Raw genomic sequence first — 22642 nt, forward strand, 5'->3', positions numbered from 1 at the left:
AGTATTGAGGAATTGATGGAAGACCAGTTGTGTACAAGATAGTGTTGCGGCATAAAGGTGTATAAGGAGGTCATTGTTTTAAGACACTGTCATTTCAAATCTGTCCAAATACTTATGGACTATGAATCTTAATTGATAAATTGCACCTGTATTCTACAGATGAAACTGAACTGTTAATGAAAAAAACATCATCACCATCAAGTGATAAAAGGGGGATTTGAGAATCACTATCGCCAAAATGTTTTGGCTTTCAGGTCCAAAGAAATCCCCTTCTGACCACTTTGCTTACAGAAAGCTGAATTCCATTCAAAAGGAGTGATCAAAATAGACCAAAATGGAATAACAATAAATGGAATAACTCTATAGTTGGAAAAACCATTTTGCAAATCAATTCTGTCCTCCTATAGTACTTCTGAGGATTTAGAAAGATGACTAAAAAACATAAATTTTTCACAAGGTTTGATTTAATTTCAAAGCAATGCCCTGCTTTTATTTCTTGAACAACCAGCAATGATACATGTTATAGTGTGAAGGAGGACATATATTTTCCCTGTACCATATTGGTGAACAGAGCAAGAGTGTCCACCCACACCTTGTTTTGGAATATATAAATACCATATACTCACTTTTCACATTTACTTAATTCACATTAATACGTAATATTTAATTTATTCATATACTGATTCCTGAATAAAGGAAACACCTACATAGACTGTTTTAATACATAGACTGTTTTAATACATAGACTGTTGGGTCGCTACAAGCCATCAGAAAAGTTTCAATGCATCTTGTCAACTCTATTCAAGATATGTAATGCCATTGTTCAAAAGAAAACGTATGTTTTGTTTATGGTGATGGATAAGGCAATCTCAGGCACCGCTTTACCTCAGAATCATCTTGTTGGTTCTGGGAATCAATTAGACAACCATTCTGTTCCTGGCTCAAAGCTCCAAACTACTAGGTGGCAGTGTAGCAATGTATTCCACACTATTACAATATAGTCTACATTGTGTCCCTTATGTATTCAAGTGTTTCCTTTATTTTGGCAAAATACCTCTAAATTGACTAAAGTCTACAAAGTGGAAGCACAATTCCCAGAGATGAACCACAACAATACATACAAATATTTATGATAATGTCCATGATAGTTCAAGCTTTCTTCATACAATTTGGACATTTACTATGTATCCGTTGACAGCAAATATATTAAGGACGGAATATGTATAGTGTGTAAACAAATGCACAGTAAACATTCTCGTATTTACTGCCACCCCTTTGTAAACCAGTTCTGCTTTGTAAAAAGAATATATCTAAACATTTAATAAACTCATTGTTGGCCTTAAGGAAACATTTTCTGACACACTAAGCTGTTTTGAGTTACACCACATCAACTGGACTTAGTCCAAGTTGGAAGCCATCCATAATTCTATAATTCCCATTTTCAGCAGATTGACTCTCATATACAATAGGAAGTAACATTGCCTTTGTGCACTGGTGAGAATAAATATTCACACATACATAGATCATTAGCATACCCATCATTTGTGTTAACACATGTATTGCAATACAACACAGCATCATCAGAACACTTAACACTGCAGTAATTGTAAAAGAGACAGATGGCAGCCAGGGATCCATAGATGAAGTGGATAAATAGAGTGTAACCTCAAGAAAACCATTTGACCATACCTCCTTTGGGCAAAGTTTTACCCTTACATTCAGATCTAGAATCAGTTTCCCCCAATTCAACCCTCCACGGAGTTGCCAGAAGAAACCGGTGACTTCAAGTTTCATTATTATTTATAACTCCTCTTTTCACTTGAAAACTGTGTGGTGGTATTTCACTAAGGCTTTTCTGCTGCACCAGGTTACCTCAATTCTGAGTGGTTGACACTAGTGGAGAAAATTTGAAACTGACCCAAGATCAGCACATATGGGCAACCTGACCCTAGTCAAACCAACTTCCGCACTGTATTTTGGATGCAGGTCACTGGTCCTTGATGTGTACTGTCTCCAAAAGGACCTCAATTATTTCTTTGTGGTGCAGGATTCCAGCATCAATTTCTTCCACAGGTAAGCCAGCAGGAGAAAGGGGTGTGTGTGTGTTTGTGTTTGTGTGTGTTTATGTGATTGGGAGTGAAAATAGGGTGTGTGAGGGTGTGCGTCTGAATGTGTATAACAGGGTGTTTAACCATCAATCGAAGACTGTGGACTCTCACCATGAGCCGGACTGCCCTTGTTTGGGCGGCTGAGAAAAAGAAAAGAAAAGAAATTGGAAGCAATGTACAGTATATGCAGGTAGGACATTGAAAGAAACACTTATGAAAAAACTTCACAAGTAATTGAATAAGTATCATCAGAGCTTCAGAAACATCACAGAATTGCTAGACTCATAGCCACCAAGTCTACCACAATTACCAAAAAATAATAATTAACACCTTTTATCAACAGTATTCTTCTGGTACTAGTCACTTTTTCAGTGAAACCTTTTTTTTATTCCTTGCATACGTCTGTGCGTGGTGGTTTCTTGAAGCACTGACTCCAGCTGTAGTCCACTCTTTGTGAATCTCCCCCACATTTTTAATGGGTTTTGTTTCACAATCCTCTCCAGGGTGCGGTTATCCCTATTGCTTGTACACTTTTTCCTACCTTTCCCTTCGCCTCTCTATTAATGTGCTTGGACACAGAGCTCTGTGAACAGCCAGCCTCTTTAGCTATGACGTTTTGTGTCTTGCCCACCTTGTGCAAGGTGTCAATGGTGGTCTTTTGGACAGCTGTCAAGTCAGCAGTCTTCTCCATGATTGTGTTGCCTACAGAATTAGACTGAGAGACCATTTATAGCCTTTTCAGGTGTTTTGGGTTAATTAGCTGATTAGAGTGTGGCACCAGCTGTCTTCAATATTGAACCTTTTCACAATATTCAAATTTTCTGAGATAGTGAATTTGGGGTTTTCATTAGTTGTCAGTTATAATAATCAAACTTAAAAGAAAAAGTTTCACCTTTTGAATGGAATTACTGAAATAAATCAACTTTTTGATGATATTCTAATTTTATGACAAGCACCTGTAATTGAGTGTACAGATGCATGGACAAAAACATAACATAAGAAATAGAAATGGCCACCAGGAGGCATCTTTGAGAACGTCGACACCCGCCTGTTATTCAAGCCTGCATCTGGGCTTATATGGCCAGATCAAAACATTCAAATCAGAGGAATATTGTCTACTATGATCCTATTCATGGATTGCTACGTTGCTGTGTTTGATTCCATGTTATAGGTCTACTCATGTGAATCTCTTCCTTTTCTTTATTTGTAATTATTCAAACCGAAATAAAATTATTTGACTTGAAATATAGCTGATGATTATAACAATTAAGTTAACATTTGTGTAGGCTAATTGTGTAGGCTAATTACTTTTACCAAGTACATTACTTGTTGTGTCATTGATGTCACTTTTCTGCACAAATATTTCCTGAAGACTGCATCTGGTTTTATCAATAAAAACATATATTACATTTCCCACCAGATTTCTTTGATTAAGTACAATATGCTACAGTAGACCCAAGCAAAAATATAATTCAAGTGTTTAACATAGCGTGTTTACGTTTAGTTTGTTAAACAGCCAATAGCTACAAGTAATATTTTCTGAGGTAAATAACGATCGATTCTAATAAAATGGCGTTTGAACAGAACAATGTAATTTGTTTATGTACTGTACAATGGCCTAAATTCGACAAATATATGTTAATTACTCCACATTAACCCAAAGAGAAAGACTGTTGAGACAAAGCGCCTGTTACAATACTTGTACACTCACATGCCTAATCAGATATTAAGTAGGAATACAATGTAAAACACACCTGGAGAGGCATGATAGGGAGTAACGGCCTCCCTGATCTGAACTCAAGTGGTCGTTTGTTGTTAGAGTTCTGAGCTAGTCATGGATTATCAATAACGAACACTATGTTCGAACATAAGGATGCTCATAAGTGTACGTGGTACCAGAACACTCTAGGCCGAAGGTCGATGATTGATTTTGTGATCTTGTCATTGGATCTGAGACCGCATGTTTTGGACACTTGGGTAAAGAGAGGGGCGGAGCTGTCAACCGATCACCATCTGGTGGTGAGTTGGGTCACGGGGTGGGGGAAGACTCTGGACAGACCTGGAAAGCCCAAATGGATAGTGCAGGTGAACTGGGAACGTCTGGAGGAGGCCCCCGTCCGAAAGATCTTCAACTCACACCTCTGGCTAAGCTTTTCTGGCATCCCTGTGGAGGTTGGGGGCATTGAACCTGAGTGGTCGATGTTCAAAGCCTCCATTTCCGAAGCTGCGGCGGGGAGCTGTAGTCTAGGTCTTAGGTGCATCAAGGGGCGGTAACCCTGGAACACCCTGGTGGACACCGGTGGTCAGGGAAGCCGTCCGACTGAAGGAGTCCTTCCGGGATATATTATCCCGGAGGACTCCGGAGATGGTTGCAGTGTACCGACAGACCCGAAGGGCTGCGACCTCTGCTGTGAAAGAGGCAAAACAGCGGGTGTGGGAGGAGTTTGAGGAAACCATGTAGAAGGACTTCTGGTCGGCACCAAGGTGCTTCTGGAAAACCGTCCGCCACCTCAAGAGGGGAAAACGGGGAACTATCCAAGCTGTGTACAGTAAGGATGGGACACTGTTGATCTCAACTGAGGAGGTAATTGGGCGATGGAAGGGACACTTTGAGGAAATCCTAAATCCCACTAACCCGCCCTCTATAGTGTAGGCAGAGCTGGAGGCTGATGGGGAAGCATTGTCAATCTCCATGGCAGAAGTCACTGAGGTAGTCAAACAACTCCACAGTGGCAAAGCTCGGGGGATTGACAAGATCCGTCCAAAAAGTTTGAAAGTTTGGGTATGGAGGGGATGTCTTGGATGACACGCCTCTTCAACATTGCGTGGGAGTCGGGGGAAGGGCCAAAGGAGTGGCGGACCGGGGTGGTGGTTCCCCTGTTCAAAAAGTTGGACCAGAGGGTGTGTTACAGGGGTATCACACTTCTCAGCCTCCCTAGGAAAGTACTGTTGTGATGAAAAGAGAGCTGAGCCGGAAGGCAAAGCTCTCGATATACCGGTCAATTTTCGTTCCTACCCTCACCTATGGTCATGAAGGCTGGGTCATGACAGAAAGAACTAGATCGCAAGTACAAGCGGCTAAAATGGATTTTCTCAGAAGGGTGGCTGGCTTCTCCCTTAGGGATAGGGTGAGAAGCTCAGCCATCCGTGAGGAATTCGGAGTAGAGCCGCTGCTCTTTTGCATCGAAAGGAGCCAGTTGAGGTGGCTCTGGCATCTGGTAAGGATGCCCGCAGGACGTCTCCCTAGGGAGGTGTTCCAGGCACATCCAGCTGGGAGGAGACCTCAGGGTAGGCCCAGGACTAGGTGGAGAGATTATATTTTGACACTGGCCTGGGAATGCCTCGGGATTCCCCCAGTCAGAGCTAGCAAATTTGGCTCGGGAAAGGGAAGTTTGGGGTCCCATGCTGGAGCTGCTGTCCCCACAACCCGATATCGGATAAGCGTAGGAAGATGAGATGACAATGTAAAACAAATGTAAATTAGTCTCTAAATAGTTTTCAGTCGTGAGTATAGAATTCTGACAACGGAACATTGTAATATATGCTACACCTATTTAGGAAAATATATCGTAAGTGGGTGTTCAAAATGGTATCTTCCAAATCAATTGCATTCGCAAATAAAAGTTGCGTCTAAATTTCAGTATGTTTAAATTAAGTTTAGAATAGTTTTGAAATGCCGCAATGTAGCCTCATTTCGCATCATTATTGTTTAATAGACAAGCGCAGTCTCTTATCAAAACGGCCAATATGGTGTTAAAATTCCAGAATTCCGGCCTTACTGAAGAGCTACCAGACATACAGTGGGGAGAACAAGTATTCGATACACTGCGGATTTTGCAGGCTTTCCTACTTACAAAGCATGTAGAGGTCTGTCATTTTTATCATAGGTACACTTCAACTGTGAGAGACGGAAATCCAGAAAATCACATTGTATGATTTTTAAATAATGAATTTGCATTTTATTGCATGACATAAGCATTTGATCACCTACCAACCAGTAAGAATTCTGGCTTCACAGACAAGCCCTCCTGTTCTCCACTCATTACCTGTATTAACTGCACCTGTTTGAACTCGTTACCTGTATAAAAGACACCTGTCCACACACTCAATCAAACAGGGATCCATCAGGGATACAATTGTAGACCTGCACAAGGCTGGGATGGGATACAGGACAATAGGCAAGCAGCTTGGTGAGAAGGCAACAACTGTTGGTGCAATTATTAGAAAATGGAAGAAGTTCAAGATGACAGTCAATCTCCCTTGGTCTGGGGCTCCATGCAAGATCTCACCTTGTGGGGCATCAATGATCATGAGGAAGGTGAAGGATCAGACCAGAACTACACGGCAGGACCTGGTCAATGACCTGAAGAGAGCTGGGACCACAGTCTCAAAGAAAACCATCAGTAACACACTACACCGTCATCAATTTAAAATCCTGCAGCGCACACAAGGTCCCCTTGCTCAAGCCAGTGCATGTCCAGGCCCGTCTGAAGTTTGCCAATGACCATCTGGATGATCCAGAAGAGGAATGGGAGAAGGTCATGTGGTCTGATGAGACAAAAGTAGAGCTTTTTGGACTAATCTCCACTCGCCGTGTTTGGAGGAACAAGAAGGATGAGTACAACCCCAAGAACACCATCCCAACCGTGAAGCATGAAGGTGGAAACATCATTCTTTGGGGATTCTTTTCTGCAAAGGGGACAGGCCAAAATCCCTGCTGCAGTGTGTGCAAACCTGGTCATGAACTACAGGTTTCTGTACCAAATATTAAGTTCTGCTTTTCTGATGTATCAAATACTTATGTCATGCAATAAAATGAAAATTAATTATAAAAAAAAATCATACAATGTAATTTTCTGGATTTTTGTTTTAGATTCCGTCTCTCACAGTTGAAGTGTATCTATGATAAAAATTACATACCTCTACATGCTTTGTAAGTAGGTAAACCTGCAAAATCGGCAGTGTATCAAATACTTGTTCTCCCCACTGTATGGAAAGTTGATATGAAAGTTTCATGACTTTAGGTCACATGGCGTGGGTGTGGTGAGCTTGCAAAGTTGGCCACTTCGGAGGCTTATAACAGTGCCACCATGATTTGAATACCATTGCACCAGAAGTTGTGGCCCTTGGGCCACCAGTGACCTGCTGAAACACTAATAATAACAAAACAATAGTGTTTCACAAGTGAATTACTGAAACCCTAATAAATGTTTATTTTAAAGAAATGTTTTCTCAGCCTCCAATGGTTCTTTCATTCATCTATTGAATAAAGCATACAGTGCAAAAAAATATGTTTTGTTTTTGGAGAAAGGAAGAAATTAATGTTTCCACCGACTACCTTTGTATAAAATGGCCTTTTGTTGCCTTTTAGTTTTTAACCATTATTATGGTATTTAACCATTCATATCAGTTTGTTGTAAAGAAAGGATAACTTACACAGTGATACACTAACAGTATCTGAATAGGTTAACATATTGTAGTGCTCAGTATGAGGCTCGGCAACAAGTGAACCATGATTATGTTCATGTGTATAACATGAACACATGAGATATGCAGAATATAGGCTGTCACTTTCGAAAACCTGAAATGCATTTAATGCTTTTCTATTTGTATGTTCGTTTTTCTGTAAGCTGGTAACAATAAAGTATTTTGTGTGAGATTATATTGTATACCACAAAAAATTGGTGTAATGTGTGTGTGATGCGTTTGTTGCATGACTAACAAATGTTTTTAAGGCGGGGAGGGGGAGAGAGTGGAGGAGCGGGGGGGAGTTGGGGAAGGCATGGTCACCGGGCCATGCTCGTGGTCACTGATTCCCTGGCTACAGATCAAGAGATCATTCTGGGGGGTCTGCCAGGGCAAATCAGTGAGGCAGACGACTTTAAGACAGACAGACAGTTGTAACAACCAGTACTAATGTTATGTTTGAACCCAGGAAATGACAAGCTATTTATGAATATTTCTATTTTTTTATTTTTTTACTGACATAATCATGAACTGAGTGCAATAATGATATGAACAAATTCATTTAACTGTCACATTTTCACGATATTTTTCTCTGCTTAGCAGTTAATCATTAACATTTGGGTAATTTATCAGATGCTCTCAACCAAAGCGATTTGCAGTGGAATCATCTTAAAATAGATCCTCTTTCTAGAATTGTTGTGGGTACAGGTCTCTCATAACAAAACACAGTTTCATGAGATTACTCTTTAGGTGTTTTCTTTGAGGTAAAGTGAGAGTTTGCTGTTTTGTTATAACTAGCAGTACACACCAAACACACGTTATAATTACCACAGATGCTTTATAATGGAAGGACAAAGAAGCAATTACTCTTCTTGATCCTGACCATGGCAGGGCAACTTAAATTTACTTCTCTGAAAGTAACAACCTTTACTTTAAAAAAGTTATCTAATAAACTATTCTTGAATTCTAAAAGAGGTTACTTTAAACTGTAAGTAACCTAAGTCTGGTTAACCGTGTTTGGAGCTTCTGCAGTATGCGATTAGCACAAGGATATAGGAAGCAGTTTGAGACAATTGAGACAAAAATACATTACATTTTGAGATGTGTTATACATTAGACATACCATTGGCGTAATTCCTCATTGGTCACTGATAGAAATTCTGTAAAAATAATCATAGTCAGTATAGAATGACCTGAGCACTGCTATGGGACAGATTGGTAGAAATGTAAGGCAATGTAAAAAAAAAAGTCCATATCTATCCATATCTATCTAACAGACATTTGTTCATATACTTTGCTCATTCATTCTCTCTCTTTATACATTGTGTGTCTATAATATATAGAGTATATCATATATATTGTTTCTGTAGTTAAGGTACTGTCAGAATAGTATGATCACACAAACTGAGGAAGGAACCACAAAACACATACAGACATACTTAATGAATTGTGGAGCAAGTTAATGAGGTGACACCCTATTCCTTACACAGTGGTCTTCTTTTCCAGGGTTTCTACAGGTTTCAGCATGTTACATTTAAGACTTTCTAAGACTTTTCTAAAGCCACTTCAAATTCAATTTAAGACCAATTTCACGACAACACCTCACATAAAAGAAATAAATAAGGACAGCAATTCGACAAAAGTGCCCACCATCGTTAGAGCAGTAAGCTGACTGCAAACAGTAACTTTACTGGCTGTACTTCACGGGACTGTCGTCTCTGATACAACCAAACAGAACTGAGAAATGTTGGGTGTGAGTTGGAGGCATTTCGCAACATATTTTTTATTTTATTTTTGCTAGTCTTCCCTTCATTTAAATAACAAACAAAAACAAAAATTTTACAAAGCTGTTAGGAGATACAAACACTATTTTGAGAATGTGGATAAGAGTACTTACCAATTATTTCACCCAAATAAAAGGAAAAAAAGGAAAATTTGTGCCAGTATTGGTGAGGCAAGCATCCACAAGACAGGGCCATCTAGACAGGCTGTTAAAATATCAAAAGAGCTGTATTGTCGAAGTTTTATAATGAATCAATTTAAATGTGTTACATGTGTGAATTGTTGTTTTTGATTGCCTAGTTATCTAGCAAAAAACACAGTGGGCTTTGTTTTCTTTCCCTTCAACAGATTTCAACCACAAAGCAAAATTCCTGTTTTCCAACCACTTCTGATTTAAAGTGCACTTTCCGATGGTACCTGCAAGAACTTTAACAGCCAATCTCTACTATGTAGCTAGCTAAATTACATAGCTTGATATCAGCTAACTATCTACCTTAAAAACAGTGTTTGGAGAAAAGCAGCCACGAGTGTCTTGCTGACATCAAAAATTCAGAATGAAATTTTGGTTCCTCTCAGTGCGTGACCAGAGCTAAAATGCGTTCACAAACCTTCACATAATTTTTCTTCATCACCTCTTCATAACGCTAACAGAACTTAATCAAAATGAAGACCTTTAAAAAGAAGAAATAAGACAATTTAAGATTATTCAATGCCATTTATTTAAATAAATTAATTTATGGCCCACTGAAACCCTGTTTTCAGGCACTGTAGTGCACAATGTAGGGAATGGGGTGTTGATTATGACGCATAAATCAAGCGGGTACAGGAGGAATAGGAGATCTCAGTGGGGGACTTGTGGGTACTGCAATTTTAACTGTATGATGTCCAATTAAAAAGAAAAGTGTTGATTGTAATCGAAGATATTAGTTCAGTTGATTAGATCAGTTAGTAAAAACTGTTGATACAAAAACAAAAGGGCGAATTGAAAGAAAGTTTATAATCTTTCTTTTCCATATTGAAGGAAAAAGGGATGTTTGTGGATCCTTATTATTCAACTACAGCACCATTAATGAAATATATGTAAATCTATAAAATAACAAATCTGTAATAAACGTACTTCAGTTGGGTAGATAATACCTAAACCTTATTACATAAACTATAAATTCACAATAATTTTAGTCTTTACATTATAGTTTGGATTTGATACATTAACAAATATTTCTCATATTATAGCACAGTGTTAGAGGATGTATCTCTTTTCCTGCAAAATGGTATCATATCATTTTGCCTTAAATATCATGCTGACTTAGTTCTCATTCTCTCAATCTTTTATTTACACTGAACACAATTATAAACACAACACTTTTGTTTTTGCCCCATTTATCATGAGCTGAACTCGAAAATCTAAGACATTCTCTATGTACACAAAAGGCCTATTTCTCTCAAATATGGTTCACAAAACTGTTCAATGATATTGAGGTCAGGAGACTGTGATGGCCACTCTAGAACCTTCACCTTTTTCTGCTGTAACCACTGGAGGGCCAACTTGGCCTTGTGCTTAGGGTCATTGTCATGCTTCTCAGTCCATCCACGTGAGAAAACTCATTGACTATTTATACAGAGACACGAATTGCAATTTAAAAAGGCACAGGTGTGGGAAATTCACCTTTTATTGCCATTTTCACCTGTGTGTGTCACCTTGTGTGTCTGTAACAAGGCCAAACATTCAAGGGTATGTACAATTTTGATGAGGGCCATTTCTGCCAGGGTATGCAGAGTTATGAGCACAATTGTATCTTTACTAGTCAGTATGTCATTCTTGGTTTCATGCATAATCAGTGACACCTATGCTACATTTTTATATATTTATTTCAATATGGGAACATGACACATCGTTCTACTTTTTGCTATGATCAATTCACTAACAGAGACCCCTCCCCTATCAGCCAATCACTGTGAGCATAGCAAGTATGCTTGTTCGTGGAACACAACATCGGCCATAGCAACAGGGTCAACCCGGCCCTTTCTCTAAGCTTAAGACTTCTCCCCATTCCTTAATAAAGGTTGGTTTTAGCAGCTTTGTGAATAGGTTTTAAGAGGAAAATCTTAGCCAGGAATATTTAGTGCTGTTCACGATTCCTACTATTAGTAAGATAAAACCTGCTGTGGTCTAATGAGACCAAAATGTAACTTTTTGGCCTGTAACTCAACAAGGTAAGTCTGGCTGAAACCCCAAAACATTTTCCACCCAAAGAACACCATGCCTACAGTAAAGCACGGGGGTGGCAACATCCTGTTGTGTCAGTGTTTCTCTTCGTTAGGGACTGGAGCATTTGTCAGGATAGAAGGGAGAATAGTCAGTGCAAACTACTAGGAAGTTGAAAATGGGAAGATGGTTCACCTTTAAAGATGAAAATGACCTAGCACACAGTGGCTGAAGGACAAGAAGGTGAATGTCTTTGAGTAGCCTAGTCAGAGCCTCAACCTAAATACAATCAAGAATCTATGGAATTACTTGAAGAGTGCAGTCCATAAGCGGTCACGATGCAATTTGCCTATGCTTGAACAATTCTGCAAGGAAGAATGGAAAATATTGTGGATGTAGGTGTGCAAAGTTTGTGGAGATGTATTCAAAGATACATGTGGCTTTAATAAGTTGGTTCCACCAAGTATTAATTTTGAGGGTGTATTAACTTATCCAAATAGAGTATTTTACTGTTTTAGTTGTTAATCATTTTCAGAGTTTTATAAAATTTTATTTGGATTGTTGTAGGTTATTGGGTGTAAATAAAGCCTGAAAAAGTCTGATTTTATGTGTTTTCATCTCTGCATTTAAAGCAAAAAAAGTGAGCATTTTGAAAGGGGGTGTTGACTTTGTATTCCCACTGTAGGTGTCTATGCAACTGTCAGCACTCTGCTTTGCCTGAATCACTCACCTGGGTACACCTGGAGGGCCGCGGTTGGGTCGAGAAGGGACATTGGGAGCGGAGGGGTCTGTAGACGCCCCAGGACGGGAGGGGATGGGAGGACCCCCGAAGGAAGCAGGTGCGGCACGGGCCCCAGGTCGGCTGCCAGGGGGGCCTGGTGGGGCACGCCGCTGTGGAGTGGGGCTGGATATGGGAGACCTTCAAAAGACAAAGCAGTTAGAAACACAAAAAGTGACTTTCAATTTAAGAAGTTTCCTTCATGATATTTCTTATTCAACCGTATTTAAATTAAGTCCTCCCAATGATTTACGGTTTTTGAAAACAAGGGAAAATGGAAATGATACGATGGAGTCAAAAAGTATTTAAAAACAAATTTCCCACACAGCCTGTATTCATGAATTAATAACAAGGGGTACTGTCATAAAATCACCAAGATTTGAATTACTATGAAGAAGAGAACAAGTAAAAGTATTTTGCATTTTCCGGGCACTAAATGTTTATTTGCTCATAAAAACCCTATATGACATTAGAATAAGTACAGATAAACGTCAATGCAATAAAGTTAAAAGAATTGTGGCATATAAATTATACATAAATGTATATATACAGTGGATATAAAAAGTCTACACACCACAATACCAGGTCTACAAAAGTCTACAATACCAGGTTTTTGTGATGTAAAAAAATGAGACCAAGATAAATCATGTCAGAACTTATTTCACTTTTAATGTGACCTATTATGTGAACAATTCAATTGAAAAACAACCTGAAATCTTCAAGTGGGAAAAATGAAAAATAAAAACCTTACAATAACCAGGTTGCATAAGTGTGCACACCCACTTATAACTGGGGATGGGGCTGTGTTCGGAATTAACCAAACACATTCAAACTCATGTTAAATAGAAGTCATTACACACCTGCCATAATTTAAAGTGACTCTGATTAGTCACAAATAAAGTTCAGCTGTTCTATTTTCCAGACATGTTCTTAGTTGCATCTCAGAGCAAAAGCTATGGTCCGTAGAGAGCTTCCAAAGCATCAGAGGGATCTCTTTGTTGAAAGATATCAGTCAGGAGATGGGTACAAAATAATTTCCAAAGCATTAGATATACCATGGAACACAGTGAAGACAGTCATCATCAAGTGGAGAAAATATGGCACAACAGGGACATTACCAAGAACTGGACATCCCTCTAAAAACTATGAAAAGATGAGAAGAAAACTGATCAGGGAGGCTTCCAAGAGGCCTACAAAAAGGCCCCCAAAAGCATGTGGGAAAATATGTTATGGTCTGATGAAACCAAGGTTTAACTTTTTGGCAATAATTCCAAAAGGTATGTTTGGTGCAAAAATAACACTGCACATCACCCAAAGAACACCATAACCAAAATAAAGCATGGTGGTGGCAGCATCATGCTTTGGGGCTGTTTTTCTTCAGCTGGAACCGGGGCCTTAGTCAGGGTGGGGGGAATTATGAACAGTTCCAAATACCAGGCAATTCTGGCACAAAACCTTCAGGCGTCCGTTAGAAATGATTTTACATCACAAGAACCTGGCATTTTAACAGGGGTGTGTAGACTTTCTATATCCACTGTACATATGAATCAAATAAGGAATATAAATTCCTCAGGAGAAATTTACAAAACTATCTTGGTAGGTAATATCTTACGAGATGGCTGGATACCTTATAAGACAATTATCTTTTGGACAACATATGGATTTCAATCTACTTTTCATTGTATTCATTCTTATTTGTATTTGGTGCAAATGTTATATAGTGTTTGAAAGCGAATATATACTAACTGCCCAAACAAATAGCTTTGCACAATTTCTCAGAGGTCTAAGACTTTTTCACAGTACTGTATGTTTGCATCTCAGCATTTGGATATTCTAGACATTCTTACATACCCTTAAGTATATACCAATCAATCTATATTTACCCGTGCATACACATACAGTATACAGTACCTGTAATTTAAATGACTAGAACACAAGTTCTTGCCTTCAAGCAGATGTCATCCATTTTCAATTTCAAGTTTATAACAAAACTATGGTCATGAACACTGAGATTTAAAATATTGCATTGAAAAATAGACCAATAAACAAACACAAGTTCAAGTAAAAAACCTGACAATAATTTCAGTTGCATTTAGGATATTATAAGAAAACATATACCTTATGGTTATGTGAAAAATAGAACATACACAAAATCAGCCAAATAATACTGTATATTTTCAATCTAATGTGTTCTATATACAATTATATATCTAGTTCACACATAAAAAAAAAATCAAAATGCTAAATTAATAATCATATTTGGGCAATTTTATTTGTATTTCATTATAGTAAATAAAAAAGTAAGTAATGGCCATCTTTTGGTATGTTTCATTCTGGGCCTGTGGAACTAGAGAGCAGTAGATGTACAATGGGTAGATCCTATACTTTCCCTGTCCAGTACCTGCCCCCTGTGGTGTTACCACCCGGCTTCAGCCAGGAGTCGTCGACGGGTGGTGGCATGGCTGTGGTCACCGTCGTGGTGCTAATGTCACCGATAATGTGCAGTGCCTCCTTCAGGGCGTGGTACATCCTAAGCATCTCCTCGCGGTGCTGGGCCTGCTCAGCAGACTCCTCCATCAGAGTGTTCTGGTCCCCGCAGTGGTACAGGCTAGCCAGGAGCTCAGCGTGGATGAAATCTTTCGTCTGCATAGATATGGGAAATGGTGATTGTAGACTGTAGGGTAAGAAAAGACTAAAGGATAAAGAGGGCCAGTTTCCTGGACAAATCAGGTCTAATCCTGGATTGAAAAGCATGCTAAATGGAAAACCAAAATTGTATCTGCTGTGCGTAATGTTTTTCCAGGGAGGTGAAGATGAAACATTCCGAACGTTCTGCCTCACTTTAAAGGTGTGAGTAATATGGGACAAACTGTAATTCAAGATAGGAATATAATGTGAAATTAAAACATATTTTTGGTTGATGGGAAAGCAACCAGCAACTCACGTTGTTGATCATCAGGTGCATGATGGTCTTGGGCATAAGGTCTCGCACAGTCTTGTTAATGATAGCCATGTAGGAGTCCACCAGGTTGCGGATGGTCTCCACCTGCCTTTCCAGCTGAGGGTCCATGGTGTGCATGAAATTATCGGAGCTGCTCTCCTCCATAGATTCAGGCTGGTGCACAAAACAAAAAGTAGAAGTAGAATCACTTATTGGGGATTCCTGCCCTAGCTATATCTCCTATCCACAAACCCCCAGACACTTGATGTTGATTAGAAAGAAATGGATAGACATTAAGTTCCTTATATGGTTAGTGGCTCCACTTTGCCTTCTCACAGTATAATGAAACTTAATTTCAAAAATGACGGTTTTAGCACTCACCTTCTCTTTATCCTGGCAGAGTAAGCGTTTATACAGAGGGTGTAAATCATGTTAGTAAAAAGAATACCCCTCTAGTTTATCAAAGTTTAAATACCCCTCTAGTTTATCAAATAAAATAAAACAAATAATAAACAGACACGTTTTAATAAACAAATATGCCATATATCTTATCTGGTTGTGGATTGGATGCGGTAAGCTACAGAAGAATTGAATGATAGCCATACCACAATGCGCTCGGGATACACTCCAGCGCGTAGGAATGAAGCTTTCCAACTGTCTACTTCCTCCTGAGTGTCAGAAGCCAGCTCCAACTGACGGTAGTCCTTGTACACATTTCTGGGGGCCAGACAGAAAGGAAGCCAGTCAGGAAGACAGACGAATGAATGAACAGACAGAAAGGCAGACAGTAATAAAATGTGGCTGTGATATTATTAGACCATTCATCAAATTGCAAGGTGTGCTCGGGCTCCTAAAAACAGCACTACCTGACTGTTGACTGTTGATCAGGTGGTAATTTGAGTACATTAAATTGCAGTGTGTAAACTGACTAGATTAATTCAGTATCACAGTAGGCAGATACGACAGACTGACCTCTGCTCTGTGTTAAACAGAGCGAAGATGTGCTTGCTGGACATGAAGCTCTTCTCGATGTCCCTGAGCTTCAGGTTGTCCACCGGCAGCATGTACTTCTTCTCTTTCTCCTGTAGAGGGCAAACAAACATAACATGGTAAGGAATGACGTAACTGGAGAAAAAAGGGAAGAAACCACAGACGGCTGGTGAAACCTTACACAGGGAGGAGGGGTTAATAGTAATGGGTGGAAAACAATTAATTGAATGGTCTCAAACTATGGCTGCAAATACAAATTAGCAGTGTTTCATTCATTTTGGACAATGCTTTATTAAAACACCTCGGCCGTTATAGTTATCATTTTAGAAAGTATCCATACTTCAGAAGTGTGCTAAATGAACCTGTAAAATATGGACACTAGCATGAAGAAATAAGGAAGGGTAAAACATAATTTACAATCTTATAGCAGGGAGCTTTAGTGTAAGTATACATTTGACATCCCTATTAAAATAAATGGATTGACTGAGGATGCATTTTCTTCAAAGTTTCTATTGCGGAGAAATAGAATTTGCTAACTCTGACACTCATTGTATTTTCCATCAGTATGAGTATAACAAACTCTATGAAAATCATTCAACGGCACAGTTGTTTTGGATTAATGCATTATGATGAGCCCTCTTCAACCTCGGGTGTCTTGTCTTCTAAGGTGTACATGCACAACTGATCCTTTTCCATGTAAGTTCAGTATTGCACATTCATGTAAATTACAGATAGATTGAGTTCAACACATCATTCCACTGGTGTAGCTATAGCCTCTGTCATCTTTTTCAATATGTTGCTGGGATAATTAAATGTGTTGCCAGCTACTTATCACTATTGAAGTTATCAATGTTTTCACTCAGTTGTTGCAGCCCTATTTCAAATGACCTCCATGTGTTTGATTGCATTCCATTTCCTCCAGTACATCCGTTATTAGCCACCAGGGCTGTCACCAGGAATCCTGTGCCCCCTGAAAAGATATAAATGCCTGGGCCACCTCACTTGATGATGACATAGGCCTCTCTGGGAGCAATCACCTTATCGTGGTGGAGAGGTTTGTGTGTTCCTATGAACCTGAGGGCTGTGTTGTCCGGGCCTTAGTGCTCCTGGTAGGGTTTCCCACGGCAAAGTGGTCTCAGGGGAGGAGCCAGACTAAGAATGGTTCAAACAACCCCTTTGTACAAACGAGGAAGAGGAGGCGTTACCCTGTCTGGAGGAAGCCCGGGGCCCCCGTCTGGAGCCAGGCCCAGAGGGAGGGCTCGCCGGCGAGCGCCTGGTGACCAGGTTTGCCACGGAGCCCGGTCGGGCATAGCCCGAAAAAGCAACGTGACACCCCCCTCTCCATCCTATGGGCCCATCATTCATGGGAGGAACCGCTGGGGTCGGCAGCGGCTGGCTCAGGGGACGTGGAACATCACCTTTCTGTGGGGGAAGGAGCCGGAACTTGTGAGAGAGGTGGAGCGCTATCAGTTAGATCTGGTGGGGTTTACATCCATACACAGTCTTGGTTCTGGACCGTACTCCTGGATAGGGGGTGGACTTTATTCTTCTCTGGAGTTGCCCAGGGAGTGAGGCGCTGGGCGGGGGTTGGGATACTCACAAGCCCCCGGCTGAGCGCCGCTATGTTTGGAGTTTACCCCAGTGGATGAGAGGGTCGCCTCCCTACGCCTACGGGTTTTGGGGGGGGAATCTCTGACTGTTGTTTGTGCATATGCCCCGAACAGCAGTTCGGAGTATTTGGCCTTCTTGGAGACCCTGAATGGAGTCCTGTATGGGGCTCCAGTAGGGGACTCCATAATTCTGCTGGGGGACTTCCAACACACACGTGGGCAATGATGGAGACAACTGGAGAGGCATGATAGGGAGGAACGGCCTCCCTGATCTAGTCATGGATTATCTATTACGAACACCATGTTCGAACATAAGGATGCTCATAAGTGTATGTGGTACCAGAGCCGAAGGTCAATGATTGATTTTGTGATCGTGTCATCGGATCTGGGACCGCATTTTTTGGACACTCGGGTAAAGAGAGGGGCGGAACTCTCAACCGATCACCATCTGGTGGTGAGTTGGGTCGGGGGGTGGGGGAAGACTCTGGACAGACCGGGAAAACCCAAACAGGTAGTGCGGGTGAACTGGGAACGTCTGGAGGAGGCCCCTCAGGAGGGTGTTTCTGGAGGCCACCTCAGGAGGGGAATACGGGTAACTATCCAAGCTATGTACAGTAAGGATGGGACACTCTTGACCTCAACTGAGGAGGTAATTGGGCGATGGAAGGGACACTTTGAGGAACTCCTAAATCCCACTAACACGCCCTCTATAGTGTAGGCAGAGCTGGAGGCTGATGGGGAAGCATTGTCAATCTCCATGGCAGAAGTCACTGAGGTAGTCAAACACTCCACAGTGGCAAAGCTCTGGGTTTGACGAGATCCGTCCAGAAATGTTGATGGGAGATGGGGAAAGTGCCTAAGGAGTGGCGAACCGGGGTGGTGGTTCCCCTGTTCAAAAAGGGGGACCAGAGGGTGTGTGCCAATTACAGGGGTATCACACTTCTTAGCCTCCCTGGGAAAGTCTACTCAAAGGTACTGGAAAGGAGGGTTCGGCAGATAGTCGAACCTCAGATTGAACAGGAACAATGCGGATTCTGTCCTGGTCGCGGAACAACCGACCAGCTCTTTACTCTTGCCAGGATCCTGGAGGGGGCCTGGGAATATGCCCATCCAGTCTACATGTGTTTTGTGGATCTGGAGAAGGCATATGACCGGGTCCCCCGGGAGATACTGTAGGAGGTGCTGCAGGAGTATGGGGTGAGGAGGTCCCTTCTGAGGGCTATCCCCAATCCCTGTACGTCCAAAGTGAGAGTTGTGTTTGGGTTCTCTGTAGTAAGTCGGACTCGTTCCAGGTGGGGGTTGGCCTCCGCCAGGGCTGCGCTTTGTCACCAATCCTGTTTGTAACTTTTATGGACAGGATATCGAGGCGTAATCTCTCGATATACCAGTCCATTTTTGTTCCTACCCTCACCTATGGTCATGAAGGCTGGGCCATGACCGAAATAACAAGATTGCGAGTACAAGTGGCTGAAATGGGTTTTCTCAGAAGGGTGGCTGGCTTCTCCCTTAGGGATAGGGTGAGAAGCTCAGCCATCCTTGAGGAACTCGAAGTAGAGCCGCTGCTCCTTTGCATCGAAAGGAGCCAGTTGAGGGGGTTCGGGCATCTGGTAAGGATGCCCCCAGGACGTCTCCCTAGGGAGGTGTTCCAGGCACGTCCAGCTGGGAGGAGACCTCGGGTAGGCCCAGGACTAGGTGGAGAGATTATATTTTGACACTGGCCTGGGAACGCCTCGGGATCCCCCAGTCAGAGCTGGCAAATTTGGCTCAGGAAAGGGAAGTTTGGGGGCAGCAGCTCCCCTGCTGGAGCTGCTGCCCCCGTGACCTGATACCGGATAAGCGGATGAAGATGAGATGAGATATTATTACAATCAGTGGGCCCTACCACGCCAGGGTCCGATGAATCATACCCACCATTCCCCGCTTTAGCTGTGGCCCAGTCATCTACTCACTGTTTTCCTTCTTGATCTCCCAAACAACTGTAACATGATAAAGACTACATCTAGTAGTTAACACATATACAGTTGTGCTCAAAAGTTTGAATACCCTTGGAGACTTGGTAATATATGTACCATATGTAAAGAAAACATGAGTGAGCAGGCAAAACACGTCTTTTATTTCTTATGGGATTCACATTCAACTGTAGGTCATAACAGAATGGCCCAAAAATGAAATGACCCCTGTTCAAAAGTCTGCGTACCCTTAGTTCTTATTACTGTGTATTACCCCATTTAGCATCAATGATAGCGTGCAGTCTTTTGTAACAGTTGTCTATGAGGCCCCGAATTCTTGCAGGTGGTATAGTTGCCCATTCGTCTTGGCAAATGCCTCCAGGTCATTGTAATGGCAATTCCATCTATCGACCCTTAAAAGAGTAAGAAAAAGAGACAAAATTCTCTTGGCCCAATATAATAGTTTATTAATTATTTGCAAATAAGAGAAACGCGTCAAACGCTTACAAACATAATCGTCCGAGGAGTCTCTGACTTAAAACATGTCATTCAACAGTATATATTACATAGAAAAGGGGTGTGGTAAGTTGTTGCCCATCTCTCTTGTGTCAGATAGGCTTTACCCAAAGGGCGGGCTGTCCCCCCACCTGATTCCCCATGCCTTTTGAGCTCACCCACATCCATGCTTCACAGTGCGGATGGTATTCTGTTCACTATAGGCCTTGCTGACCCCTCTCCAAACATGGCGCTTATGATTGTGACCATAAAGCTCTATTTGGGTCTCGTCACTCCAAATTACAGTGTGCCAGAAGCTGTGAGGCATGTCAAGGTGTCGTCGGCATATTGTAACTGGGCATTTTTGTAGCATTGGAGCAGTAAAGACTTCTTTCTGGCAACTCGACCATGTAGCTCTTTCTTGTACAAGTATCATTGTATTGTGCTCCTTGACACAACCACATCGTCTTTTTCCAGAGCAGCCTGTGTTTCTTCGGTGGTTACCTGTTGGTTTTTCTTTGTATCCTGAACAATTCTTCTGGCAGTTTTGGATGAAATCTTTCTTCAATCAATCAATCAAATGTATTTATAAAGCCCTTTTTACAAACCTGACTCCAAAAAAGTTGGGACACTGTACAAATTGTGAGTAAAAATTAATAATTTACAAATCTCAAAAACTTATATTTAATTCACAATATAATATAGATAACATATTGAATGTTGAAAGTGAGACATTTTATAATGTCATGCCAAATATTGGCTCATTTTGGATTTCATGAGAGCTACACATTCCAAAAAAGTTGGGACAGGTAGCAATAAGAGGCCGGAAAAGATAAATGTACAGATAAGGAACAGCTGGAGGACCAATTTGCAACTTATTATGTCAATTGGCAAGATGGGCAGAGGATCACCAATTCCCCCAATGCTGCGGTGAAAAATAGTGGAGCAATATCAGAAAGGAGTTTCTCAGAGAAAAATTGCAAAGAGTTTGAAGTTATCATCATCTACAGTGCATAATATCATCCAAAGATTCTGAGAATCTGGAACAATCTCTGTGCGTAAGGGTCAAGGCCAGAATACCATATTGGATGCCTGTGATCTTCGGGCCCTCAGACGGCACTGCATCACATACAGGAATGATACTGTAATGGAAATCACAACATGGGCTCAGGAGTACTTCCAGAAAACATTGTCGGTGAACACAATCCACCGTGCCATTCGCCGTTGCTGGCTAAAACTCTATAGGTCAAAAAAGAAGCCTAAACAGGATCCAGAAGCGCAGGCGTTTTCTCTGGGCCAAGGATCATTTAAAATGGACTGTGGCAAAGTGGAAAAGTGTTCTGTGGTCAGACAAATCAGAATTTGAAGTTCATTTTGGAAAACTGGGACGCCATGTCATCTAGACTAAAGAGGACAAGGACAAACCAAGTTGTTATCAGCGCTCAGTTCATAAGCCTGCATCTCTGATGGTATGGGGTTGCATGAGTGAGTGTGGAATGGGCAGCCTACACATCTGGAAAGGCACCATCAATGCTGACGGTTATATCCAAGTTCTAGAACAACATATGCTCCCATCCAGAAGACCTTGCATTTTCCAACATGACAATGCCAGACCACATACTGCATCAATTACAATATCATGGCTGCATAGAAGATCTGGACAGCCTGCAGTCCAGATCTTTCACCCACAGAAAACATTTGGCGCATCATAAAGAGGAAGGTGCGATTAAGAAGACCTAAGACAGTGGAGCAACTAGAAGCCTGTATTGGACAAGAATAGGACAACATTCCTATTCATAAACTTGAGCGACTTGTCTCCTCAGTTCCCAGACGTTTGCAGAGGGGGATGCCACACAGTGGTAAACATGGTCTTATCCCAACTTTTTTGAGATGTTGATGCCATGAAATTTAAAATCAACTTATTTTCCCCTTAAAGTGATACATTTTCTCAGTTTCAACATGTGATATGTCATCTATGTTGTATTCTGAATAAAATATAGAAATTTGAAAACTTTTTGGAATCGGGTTTGTATGTTTTGGTGTTTCTCAAGGCTCGGTTCTGGGCCCATTATTGTTCTCACTATATATGCTGCCACTGGGTGATGTGATCCGGAATCACAATGTCAACTTTCACTGTTATGCTGATGACACACAGTTATATATTTCAATTAAGCATGGAGAAGCCCCAAAATTTGCTTCTTTGGAAGCATGCGTTTCAGATATTAGGAAGTGGATGAAAGAGAACATCTTGCTTTAAAACTCAAGATAAACTGAAATGCTTGTTTCAGGACCCAATAAACAAAGAGCTTTGTTAGCA

At 41.1% G+C, this 22642-nt stretch overlaps 1 protein-coding gene across 10 annotated transcripts in view; it reads right to left on the minus strand.

Moving 5' to 3' along the window:
* Window positions 1-463: 463 nt before the first annotated feature.
* The window catches only part of dnm1b (dynamin 1b), a 77400-nt gene continuing 55221 nt past the window's right edge, over window positions 464-22642 (minus strand). For 3 of the 10 annotated variants that reach the window (XM_020044589.2, XM_020044588.2, XM_013132858.3), the window contains 7 exons: window positions 16254-16363; window positions 15887-15998; window positions 15663-15674; window positions 15285-15455; window positions 14742-14983; window positions 12293-12481; window positions 464-2248 (listed from right to left, as the gene is read on the minus strand). In XM_020044589.2, coding sequence (XP_019900148.2) covers window positions 2188-2248; window positions 12293-12481; window positions 14742-14983; window positions 15285-15455; window positions 15663-15674; window positions 15887-15998; window positions 16254-16363 — 897 coding nt within the window. In that variant the 3' untranslated portion in view covers window positions 464-2187. Of the gene's footprint in view, window positions 2249-8697; window positions 8735-9964; window positions 10028-11115; window positions 11928-12292; window positions 12482-14741; window positions 14984-15284; window positions 15456-15662; window positions 15675-15886; window positions 15999-16253; window positions 16364-22642 lie in introns of those variants that run through there. The other 7 variants (XM_020044591.2, XM_013132859.3, XR_001198066.3 and 4 more) reach the window with 6 other exon arrangements.

Source organism: Esox lucius, chromosome 13 (assembly GCF_011004845.1).
Source record: "Esox lucius isolate fEsoLuc1 chromosome 13, fEsoLuc1.pri, whole genome shotgun sequence".
Lineage (NCBI taxonomy): Eukaryota > Metazoa > Chordata > Actinopteri > Esociformes > Esocidae > Esox > Esox lucius.